Source organism: Cyprinodon tularosa, unplaced genomic scaffold (genome assembly GCF_016077235.1).
Source record: "Cyprinodon tularosa strain WSP-4 unplaced genomic scaffold, ASM1607723v1 ctg789, whole genome shotgun sequence".
Lineage (NCBI taxonomy): Eukaryota > Metazoa > Chordata > Actinopteri > Cyprinodontiformes > Cyprinodontidae > Cyprinodon > Cyprinodon tularosa.
Window position 1 is genome coordinate 1,207,383 of NW_024039550.1, and position 12,410 is coordinate 1,219,792.

At 40.4% G+C, this 12,410-nt stretch overlaps 1 protein-coding gene across 1 annotated transcript in view; it reads left to right on the forward strand.

Annotated features, from left to right (window-relative positions):
- Positions 1–12,410, forward strand: part of olfml2a (olfactomedin-like 2A) — a 45,214-nt gene that overhangs the window by 12,288 nt on the left and 20,516 nt on the right. The window contains exon 2 of the mRNA XM_038271035.1: positions 10,187–10,450. Coding sequence (XP_038126963.1) covers positions 10,187–10,450 — 264 coding nt within the window. The remainder of the gene's footprint in view (positions 1–10,186; positions 10,451–12,410) is intronic.

Below are 12,410 nucleotides of genomic sequence, written 5' to 3' on the forward strand. Positions count from 1 at the left end.
TATTACTATTATATAACAGTGTAGTTAAAGAGTTGCATCAGATACACAAAAAATGAGAGAAAACATTGGTGAGCAGACATTTAAATTCAGTGATTGTTACATCAGAAAAGTACCATAACACCATTATTGAATGGTGCCTTTTCACATCTGATGTCAGGTGAGTCAGGATGCATTTCTTGGTGGCATCCTGCATGGTGAAAGTTTCAGACTGTATCTGGAGCCATAAACAGACTCTGTTGGAATGTAGATGTTTGCTTTTAAATCACTGAGAGCTTGATCAACTTTGTCTTTGGCTAATTTACAGCCCTGTGTTAAATCCAGAGGTTTTGGTCTGACTTCAGAGTTCATCACCAGAGCTGGGTTTCTGATTCCTCCCTTACACCATGGCTGTTCATCATTGGCATTGTTACCCAGATTAGACATCAAACTGAATGTTTGGGTCAGTATCTGATGGCAGTGGGAGAGGGATTTTAAAGAGGTTGTGCATCCACGCTCGCAAAACTTGATTAGGTTTACTTGCTAAATGGAAATGTATTTATATTGTTCATCAGGGAATATGCAGTCTAAATAAAATACTTTTTTCTTGGAAACAGCCTTCCCCATCCATGACTCTCATCTTACCTAAAGCGAGATGTATTGACTGGTGTGAGCCTCTAATGGTATGATAGCTTAGAATAGAAATGTTGTTGTTATGTTTAATCAAATGTACGTGTCAGAAAATGGATGCATGGATGGATGTTGAATCAGCGTAAGAAGATGAGCATGACCTGAATGCTTTTACTTAAAAATATAATAGCACTTTTTCCTACCATCATATCATAAACTGAACATGAACATTTACTTAAGTAAAATTATTCTGTGGAACCGTGCCAAAGTTGTTTTTGTTTTATATAAACATGCTTAATGTGCATGGAATGTGTGTTTTATATCCTTCTTTCACCCTTCTGTGCTTAACAGAGTTATTTTGGAAGTACAAGACACAATCGAAGAGACCCTTTAATCTTGCCTTAGTTTCCACTATTTTGGTCTGTGCTTTTTGTCCTTCAGTGTGCGTTACAAAAAAGTAAAAAAAGAAAAATCCACTGGACTTCGTTTGCAAGTTTGAAGATAGAATTTCCTTCTTAGTGAATTGAATTGAAAATATGTTTTGCTTCCCATCCAGGAAGCTTTTTAAATTCAAAATGTCAGAAACAGTGCTGAGTTCAAGGCTTTATACAGTGGACTAAGGCTTTATACAGTGGACGATACCAGTATCGGACGGGGCCCCGATACTGCCCTAAAACGGTGGTATCGGTATCGGCGAGTACCAACAAATAGGGCACCGACACCATTTTGAGAGCCATAAGTTTATTCAACTATTGTCACCCACTCCTGGTAGGCAATAAAAAGTTCTACTGGATTCACTTTGTATTAGATTTTTTCCTGCTTCACAAAGGTAGGCAGCAGCTTGACAAAGCCATGATGGTAATTATTTTACATTATTATGGTATCGGTATCGGCCGATACTGCACAATCAGGTATCGGGTATCGGTATCGGGAACAAAAAATGGCATCGGCGCAACACTACTAAAAACAAAGCCTTGTTTTTAATTTTGAATTGAAAAAGCTTCCTGAATGGGAAGCTAAATGTCTTCAAACTTGGAAGCAAAGTCCAGTAGATTGTTTTTTTTTTATACTTTTTTTCAACCTTTTTTGGAATGACTATCACCTGGATGACTGAGAATCTTCACCAGCATATCTTTCATTGTACAGCACTGCATTGGGAACAGACAACGCAAACCTTAGGCAGCAACTTTAAACAGTTTCTGTACTGCTACCATAACTGTCTGAGATTCTCAGCAGGTGCAACACTCTGATAGAAGATATCACTGATTGCCTAAAAAAGGCTGCAGATTCAACAGGTTGCTGGTTGTAGAAACATTCTTTGTTCAAAGCGCAGTGCATTTTGTGCTGGGATTTGTCCTCACAGCCTGTCAGGGGAGGTTAACTGTTAAAGGCTGCTGTGGCTGATCTAATAGAGCTCCCCGCAGCATGCAGGCTTTCTTCCTCTCATTGCGCAGATTGAGCTGTGTGCTTTTTGACCTAAAACTTGACTGCACTTTAGGGGTCAAAGCTCAAAGCATGCGTTAAATACTCTGTATCCTTAATTAATGCCGCTCTAAATTGTGTTGCCTGTTCTCATGCTGGTAGGTCAGCTTGGCATGAGATGTGGGATAATTAGGTATGCCTACTGGTACATGTGATTTGACAGGATGAGGAACTAACCGGTCTGATGGAAAGATAATTCTGATTCATTCTGATTAGCTGCTGCAAAGTCTATGGAAGACTACGATGTAGATCTCGTTGGATTCTTCCTAATGTGAAAGCTATGGAATGTCTGAACAATATAGCTCACCCGAATGAACCTATAGCATTATTTAACAAAGTTTAATCAGGTGATTCACATTATTTCATGTTGTATTTGTTAAGCCGTCCCATTTTTCTTAGCGTGGATCAGGACTTCTGTCTGACGGCGGACCCCCTCTCGATACGTCTGCAGGAGCAGAGCGGTCAGCACGCACCTCACCCTCTGCACCTTCCCCTGTCAGTTGGTCCACATTCCTGCACTAATGAGCCTCCACCACCTTTATCATAACTTTGCTTTCACTAAGCCCACAGCGGCTCTGACCAAAGAAACCCAATAGCTGTGAAAAGTTGGGAAACTGGAAACTGATCAAATCTGATATCCCACATCCCCATTTTATTAAGTGAGGAAAATAAGTATTTGAACCCCCTGCTATTTTGCAAGGTCTTAGAAATCATGGAGAGGAGCGACATTCTCATCGTAGGTGCATGACCACTGTGAGGGAGACCAAATAAAAATTAAGAAATCACAATATATGATTTTTTAGGGCTGAAACAATGCATCGATTATTGAATTAATCATCAATTAATTTAGTAACCGGTCAATCGTTAACTGGAGTATACATAGAGACTCTAAAACATGCCTTTAGCTGACAGAGCAACCCAATTAGAGCAGTAATTATACCAAAATTGCAAAAAAGATATGTAAAAAAACATTTTGCATTTAAGATAAAAAAACATTTTCGTCTGTCAGTAAGCTCTATCCAGAACTCCTCAAGTGAAAAAGTCCTACTTTCCCCTGGTTTGATTTTGTAAAAAGTCTTCTTAAAGGAACTATCTGGCTATCCGAAGAAAGGTGAGAAATCAGCCCAGAACTTCACAGGAGGAGCTGGTTAATGACCTGAAAAGAGCTGGGACCATCTTTTCCAAGGTTACTGTCGGTAAGACGCCATGGTTTGAAATCATGCATGGTAGGAAGGTTACCCTGCTTAAACCAGCTCCTGTCAAGGCGCGTTTTAATTTTGCCAAGGAGCATTTGGATGATCCAGAGGAGTCCTGGGAGAAAGAGAGACCAAAATAGAACTTTTTGGTCATATTTCCATTAACCGTGTTTGGAGGAAGAAGAATGATGAGTACCATCCTAAGAACACCATCCCTACAATGAAGCATGAGGGTGTATTTCTGCACATGGGACAGGGCGACTGCACTGTATTAAGGAGAGGATGACCGTGGCCATGTATTGGGAGATTTTGAGGAACAACCTCCTTCCTTAGAGCATTGAAGATGGGCGGAGGCTGGGTCCTCAAACATGACAATGACCCGAAGCAGACAGCCAGGATAACCAAGGAGTGGCTCTGGAAGAAGCATATCAAGGTTCTGGTGTGGACTAGCCAGTCTCCAGACCTAAACCCAATAGAGAATCTTTGTAAAGAGTTCCAACTCTGTGTTTCTCAGCTACAGCCCAAAATCCTGCCTGATCTAGAATAGATCTGTGTGGAGGAGTGGGCCAGAATCCCTCCCGCAGTGTGTGCAAACCTGGTGAAAAACTACAGGAAACGTTTGACTTCTATAATTGCAAAAAAAAAAGCTACTGTACCAAATATTAACATTGATTTTCTCAGGTGTTCAGATATTTATTTGGAGCTGTATCATACAAATAAATAGTAAAAAAAAAAACATATATTGGGATTTCTGGATTTTTTTTTAGATTATGTCTCTCACAGTGGACATGCACCTTTACCTGGACATGCAATTTCAGACCCCTCCATGATTTCTAAGTGGGAGAACTTGCAAAATAACAGGGTGTTAAAATACTTATTTTCCTCACTGTATGTCCGCTGGTCCTCAAAGATTTTTCTATGATTGTGGAAGGATTGTCATCCCATCTGCACTTTGTCTTTTCTGTTTCTAGGCTCCGTATATGTGAATAAACAATAGCCCCAGTGTAGAGGCCCTAATTTCTTTATCTGTTATTTTATCAGGCCCTGTGCCACAGAATTCCCCCCACAGTTTTCATGTCTCATTTTGAATTTCCAAAACAACTAACCTTGTCTCAGAAATGATCCAGGTCAGATTAGAACAGAACATGATATTTTCCTGCATGATTGGTGGATTGTTTTGCCTGTGTTATATGACTACATGTTTTTAGACACAATGTTATTAGAATTTACATTAAATGTCCTCATTATGTTTGAGTATTTTTAAAGAGAAACAGATTAAAGCGTACAGCTTAAGTTGACTGTCAAGAAAGCACAGCTCATTTATAAAAATTATCATTGAGCTCATAGCACATCAACATCTGTCCTGCAGTTCATCTCGCCTCAGCCAGATCATGTCCCATGAGCTGTTGCTGTAGCCAAGGTTTCTCAGTCACATGCCAATTAACACAAGTGAGATTGTTTTCAGTTCACATTTAGAGAGACACATTTTATGAGCCAATTGTTGCATCAAAATAAGGTTAGATTATCATGTAATTTCTGTTGTGTTATAGTTCAGCTCTAAATTATCCAGATTCCCTTCTTTCTAATAAGAGAGACTTGCTTTGAATGTTTTCTCATTTTGCTAAAGTTTTCTAGTGTTCCTTCATGTATAGTTGTGGTTCTTATGTGTATGAAAATACATAAATATATTTTGTTTTGCATTTGCTTTCATTCATACAAAATACATTTTGAAATCACAAGAACCAATAATATTTTGGATGGAAAGCAAGGCTGTCAAACTAAGGGATCTCTACACAGTGTATCTCCAAAGGTAATCAGGCTTAAATTTTTGGGTCCTAGTTGAAAGATTCTGGTTTTGTGTCATTAGAGTAGATGTGAACTTTGCCTTTGGAGAAAAAAAAAGGTGTTATAGCTTCATAGACTATTATCTCTGTCATTATTTAATTAAAGATCTGACCCAAATGCAGAAGACCAAACAGAGAGACCAGGGAAAAGTTTAACGGGTTTATTTAGTATAATGAGATGAGTCCAGTGCTGCTCTGAACACCGTCAAACTGGAACTGGAGGGTGAGGGGAAGACACTGCGCTTAGTTCAGGCTCAGTGGGAAATTAGAATCTTTGACTTGAAGAGGAGGAATAGGTTGCAGACTCACGTTTCCAGAAAAAGGTGTCTTTTATGAATCCAGTCTGTGTGGGATGTTCCAATGATTGTCTTGTTGATGGAGGGCGGACAGGGTTTACCCAGATTGCGGTTGTTCCTTGGTGAACGGAGAAGCTGACTGCTAGTGATGGGCAGATGAGGCCCCATTGGGTGTATGGCACATTTCCCAAACTGTGTCGACACTGTGTTGAAACTGTTTTGCTGTATCACTGAATGGCGACATCTGCTGGATTTAAAAAGTAATTGCAGGCAACTTCAATAAAGACTGGAAACAGACTGAACAAGGTTCTTTCACACATTTTTATTTAGAAACATCAGCTGCGTTAACATCTTTGGGCCAAGGCGATTGCGCCGCTTACAAACCATTTCTCCTGCTTTTGAGAACACCCTTTCACAGGGCACTGATGATGACGGCGTACATAAAAATGTCATTGCAAGTTTGTACAACGTAGGATAATTTAGTCTTTGCGATTTCCAGTATTGTAGTGGATCCTGTGATCTTGGTGTGTTCTCTTCGGAGATGTATCTTTGTACCTCGATAATGGCATCGGTGGTGACATTTGAATTGGCCTTGCTCTCCTTGACTTCTATGTCCAGCTGGTGCCACAGGTTGTCATCTGAGGAAATAATAAAATGCATCTGTGTTACTAATTCATAGTATTCACATGGAATGATTTGCATGAACATTAAAATACAAATGAACAAAATTAAGAATCATACATACCTGGATTGGAATCAGATGGTTGAGTTGAAGGTCCAGCTTGGGCATCTTCCATTTGTGTTGGTATAGCGTTTCTCATTACTGCTGCACACTCTGATTTTAGTCTTTTCACTGCATCATTGGCTTTTGACGCACTTAAGAATGCCATGGTCTTGAACCGAGGGTCCAGCAGTGTTGGCATTGTCATTACACTCAATGACTCCAGGTTGCACAGAGTTTCTAGCAGTCTTCTTTTTAGGTTTTCCACAAGATTAATTGCGGTTTCCGTGGTTACATTTAATGCATTGCGTTGCAGTGAGAGGTGCAACATTTTGAGCATTGGGATTACCTTTGATCCAGACACTCTTTTTTCCTCAGACAGCTCCACTGTCGCTTGATTAAATGGAGCAAGCACACGGAGTGTCTCCTCTATGATTTTATAATCATTTGTAGTGAGCTGAGGTATATCACTTTTTAAAGAAGCTAGTGATACCAACACCGACTCCTTCTGTTCCGCCATGCGTTCCAGCATTAAATATGTGCTGTTCCATCTAGTTGACACCTCATTGATTAATTTCTTCACTGGTCCTCCCATCTGTAGCTGGACTTGTGCCAGCTTCTCTTTGGCTGTAGTACTGGTTCTAAAGTATGTTACAATGTGCTTTGTTTTATTTCGGATTTCAGTGAGCGTCTCAATTTGGTCACATGATTTTCGAACTGTTAAATTCAAAGAATGCGCTATGCAAATCGTGTGCCTGATTTGGAGCTTTTTGACACATGCAACCATGTTTGCAGCCGCATCTGTGACAAGACATGTAACTTTCTCTGCTATGGCCCACTCCTGCATTAAGTTTTTCTTTACTTGGGCCATATTTTCAGCAGTGTGCTGCTGAGGGAAGTGTTCCACTCCCAACATTGATGTACACAGTGTATGGTTCTCACTGTTGACATAGTGACAGGTCACAGCCAGGTAAGCCTCCATGTTCATGGATGTCCACATGTCAGCTGTTAGGCTGACTGCAGCTGCACTCTTCAGTTCTTTTTTAATTTGCTCCTTTTTCTCCTCATACCTCTGGCTAATCATGGTCTTGATAGCCTAAAATTAATAACACAAGTGGAGTAGCTTAATGATTGATATCAAATAACATGCATATACTTTGTTAACATGTATAACAGTTAGTTTCACGTACCTTTCTGCATGGCAGAACATATGAGGGCTCAAGGAGTTGGACCAGCTCTCGGAACCCCTTTGTTTTCCACAAGGCTAAGCGGCTGACAGTCTGTAATGATCATGTTCATTACAGCCTCATCAATCGCCTGCTTTCTGGAAGCACCAGGGCTAATCACGGGAGTATTAACTCGTTCTTCCATCTCATGCCGGGCACGGTAATGCCTCAGCATTGTGGAAGTGCTCCGGTTAGAGTAAGACAGCACCTGGGAGCAAATCCTACATTTCACCTACAATAGAAATAAAAGTTAATCCATGTAAACTAATTAAAATATTCTTCAGAAAGAAATTAGAATAACCAAGAGAAGAATGATCAATGGTGGAAACAAGAAAGGAATAATAATTTACCTTATTCTCAGTGATAAGATCAAAATGATCCCACACGGGTGAAAACTTCCTCTTCCTTGATTGATCCATAGTTTTAGATGACAAGCCAAAAACCAATGTAAAGCAAACAACACAAACTATCTCCATCCAACAAAACCCACAAATGTGTCGATACATTTTCTGTTTATAAATACAATTTGGCGCGTTCACAATCAAGCGACACAGGAACTGTATCGGTCACGTGGTTTTTCTTAAAGAGATACGCGCACCGACACGGGGCTTCACCTTGTTTGCTCGGCGCATGCGCCGAGGTTTCAGTGTCGTCAGACCCATCACTACTGACTGCCACTTAGATTTCCTGCGGTCCTTGAACGGGGTATTGTGGAGATGAATCCCCTGCTCAGAGAGAAGCCCCAGACAATCCTTGGGGGGGAAAGTTGATCCAAACCACAAACTTGAATCCTTAGCTCAGTTTGGTTCTCAGAAGATCCTTCCAGGGGAGAGAAGGTCCGAAACATCCAGTTTGCTAATGACTTCCTGCTACTTACTTCTGCTAAACTAAGCATGGCTAGAGTACCCCAAACTGGCAAACACTCTGGACCCAAGGCAGTGGCAGTCAGCAGCTTTGTGTTACGGCTGCAGTGGGTCTCTGCTTTTTCTTTTAGGGTCCTGGAGGCAGGCCTTCTGCAGGTGTTATGTTTTTTCCCTGATTGGTGCTCTTCTGCTTTAAAAGCTGTCATGCTGCAGCAGTCAGGAGGCTTTTTTCCTCCTCTCCCTCTTCAGAACCCAGTTGGTTTGGTTTGTACCTTATGATTGAGTTTTGTTAGGTTTGTTTTGCGTTTGTTTATTTCTAATTGGTTAAGGGTTTTGCATTAATTTGTTTTGGCTTCTTATTTCAGGTAATCCTTTTTCAGGTTTTACTTAATATAATTTAATAAATTTCCTTTTTCATTAACTCTAAAAATCCTTGTGTGGTCTCCATTAATGTTACCCCACCTAACAAGCCAGGTGGACGTAACACTCCACAGATAATGAGGCAACAAGGTACAGGTGTGCAGGTAATGAGGCAACAAGCTGCAGGTGTGCAGGGAGGCCCAATGAGGATGGGGCACCACCTGGTGGAGGAGGAAAGGAAACAAAAACAGGCAACACAAACTGGATTCCTGACAATCTCTGTAGTCTGTGTGCGCCTCTTTGATGCAGTGTTTGTCATTTTGCTCTTCTGCTGCGTTTATTTATGCCAGTATGTGTATACCTTTTTTTCTTTTCTTTATTAATATTATTCTACTATGGGACTTTTTGATAGTCCAAATCGATTTACATGTACCCAGAATATCTCTCCATCATCTGCTGTCACACCAATGCTTACTTTTTGGCAGAAAAATGTACCTAACTATGAGGAGTACTAAAAGAGGGGCAAAAAACTGCATCTGAAGCCAGTTTCTGATTTAGAAAATCACTTCGTATGTTTTGAATGTTTACATTTGCTTATTCTCCATCTGTTAATTTGTACATTATGGTTATTAGAGTATGATCTGCATACAAAGCAAACATGTAGGAAAAAAAAGGTTTTCATTTGCTGTTTGCTGACTTGAAAGCGTAAATCACTTTGCACCTTTTTTGAAGAGCCACTTCGCACATCTTTTACGATGTGCAAACCTTATGAAGATTAGGACCTACATCTTTCTGCAAGCAAATCTACCATGTTTTGTTGCTGAAATATTAGATCAAACTGTCTAATACTTCAGCTTTTGATTCGTGCTCTCTGATGTCTAGATTAGACGTTCAATAGGGAGTAAATGCTTTGTGACAATGGATTCCCAAAAGGGCAAATGCTGTGCATTGTTCTACTTTGTTCTGACTCCAAAATCATGTTTCCACCAAGCTCACTATGGTTCATTCAGGAAACACCTACTTAGGTTAAAAATAAATTTAGCCTGTCTGTTCATGGTCCATAATTGTGTCTAAATAAAGAGATTGATTGTTCAGATTAGTTGGAGCATTTTACAGCAGAATCATCCCTTCAACATTTTTTTGGGGCATTGCAATAAACTGAATTAGGGGGTTTCTTCACTTTTTGTAAGCCTTCATGCCAACATAGGAAATGTGAGGAAGGCTGTGTTCGGATGGCAATGCCTTTCCTCCTGTTTATTAAGTAGGCCATGGTCTGCCAAAGAGCCTGTCATCAACCGCTGCAGGCCAGCTGGTGGGGAGGCTGACTTAATTATATATTTCTCTAAGGATTTTGTCTGAGTCACACCAGCTTACATTCAAAAGAAAGGAAGCATGTGTTTATTTTTCAGAATCACCTTCCTTCCTTCATCTGTTTCAGATGACTGGGAAAGGCACCTCAGGTCTTCTGTTGCGGAGAGAACAAAACACCTTAGTTTATACTCTTAGTAAACTTAGCCATTCAGACTTTTCCACTCCATTCTTCTTACGAGTTACTAAATGGTTTAAAAAAAATCAAACATTGTGTCTTTTAGATATTTGGGGAGACTGAGCCTGTCAGGATGACGTCGGAGGGCTCCGACTGCCGCTGCAAGTGCATCATGCGGCCCCTGAGCAAAGATGCCTGCCAGCGGCTGCGCAGCGGCGCCGTGCGGGTGGAGGACTTCTACACGGTAGAGACGGTCAGCTCTGGATCGGACTGTAAGTGTTCATGCACGGCTCCACCCTCCTCCCTAAACCCGTGTGAAAATGAGTGGAAGATGGAGAAGCTGAAGAAACAGGCCCCAGAGTTATTAAAGGTGAGGAAGGCGGAGCTTCAGGGACATGCTTTTCTTCTTATTTGTTTTATTCTTTTGTAAAGGAGCCTTAATTGTAATTTTTACGTGACCCAGATTTTTTCCAAACTTTTCTTTTTGTAACATTTCTCTAATTTGTCTGTTGTTGTGTTTTCTAAATCTTTAAACACTTGGCTACTTTTTTTTTAAGTACATCCATTCTGTTTCTCACTAACAAACACAAAAAACCTTTCAATCAGATGGGCTACAACAGCTGACGGCGCCTACCTTGAAAACTGGGGAATCGAAGCTACCACTCACACCAAGATTAGATCAGGGCAGCTTGGATAAAGCTATACTTTTAGGTTTTAAGGTCACCACTTGGTTTATACTGTGTCTGTGTAAGTTCTTAATTCTGACTGGTAGCAGGATGTTCCTAACCTGACTCCGCCAGATGGATTTGCTCCGCATATCCATCTGGAAAACTTCCGTTGAAATAATTTTGGGAAGGGGCGAAAATACTGGTTAGCTGATTGGCCTATGTTGGTGATAGACGGGCCAAATAAACCAATCAAATCAACGAAGCATATGAGGTACTAACAGAGCGACGATGAAAACACAACCACAAGATCAAACTCTTGCCGAAACCAGTTGGGAGAAGAGCAAAAACATCTTTTCCTCTGAGAAAAGCCTCCAGAGCAGTGTTTTGCTCTTCTTTCAGTGAAGAAATACTTAAAACTTGCTGGATAGCCACGTTAACGCTAGTTTCATCAGCTGAAGCCGCCATGTTCCTTAGACTGAACTGTTGCGCTTCTCGTTGGGTGACACCTCAACCCGCCTCAAAGCCAACGCTGATTGGACATTCGTTTGGTGAACGGCTCCAAATTTTCTTCAACGGAGAGTCTCCAGACTGATCTGCTAGTGAAACCTTGAAAGCTTGCGAGATCAGGATGGTCTCACGAGGCTAGGATGTCCCCTGAAGGGTTCCTGTCAGATAGCTTGTACGCTTTTTCAAACGCTACTTGGTAATGACCTTCCAGAAGACAATAACAGCTGCTGACCAGGATGCAGGTTCTGTGGCCAGAGACGGTTACCTTGGCAACATGTTACATCAACGTCTGTTAAATGCATAGTCACTTTTTGTGAAAAACAGGAGTTTACTGTTGAAAGTTAAAAAATATAATAATGTATAAATAGCTGACTAAACATTTGTTTTGTTTAAGTCACTATGGTATAAGCAGGATAATATGGAATCAGGTTTCTGTTATCAGAAATGAATGGGCGTTGTGGAGGCATTGTTCATTCATTTTGATAGTGGAGATTATTCCTTACACCCAACCTGTTTTTTGTCTTTAAGTGTAGGTTGGTGGTGGAGCTGAAAAGCTTCCAACATGTGCTAAAAAATTAAAGCTTGTGTAAGCTGTTTGTAGGATGCAGTGTAGAGGAATGTTGTGTTTTGTCTTTGGATAATTTTATATCAGCATTAGCTCATCCAGCCGAGGTCAAGGGAACAGTATTTGCTGGAAGACTAAGCAAAGCAGAATAGACATTGGGAAAAAAAACAAAAACAATAAAAGACATTAGATTTGGTTGCAGGTTGAGCAAAAATTTAAATAAACTACATTTTACTCGAAGCAATGTTATGCAATAATATTACAGTAATTGTCCTTATATTCATGTTTTTTATAGAAAAAATAAATAGAGCTCATTCAGATTTCATCTTTATCATAAAGGCCTGCACAGGAATCTAGCTTGATTTTATGTGTGTTCACCTGGATGTAGCATTAGAAACATTAGCAGTTTGCCATATTTGGTTTGTCATCATTTCTCTCTCTAGTAAAAAGTAAAAAATTACACAAACAGCAACACTTACTGGGTGCCTGCAGGTGAGGTTCTGATAGGTGGAATTGCCTGTTTTGATGGATTACAGACTGGAGTCATAAAAGCAAGGTTGGCTAATCTTAGCACCTTTCCACAAATTACG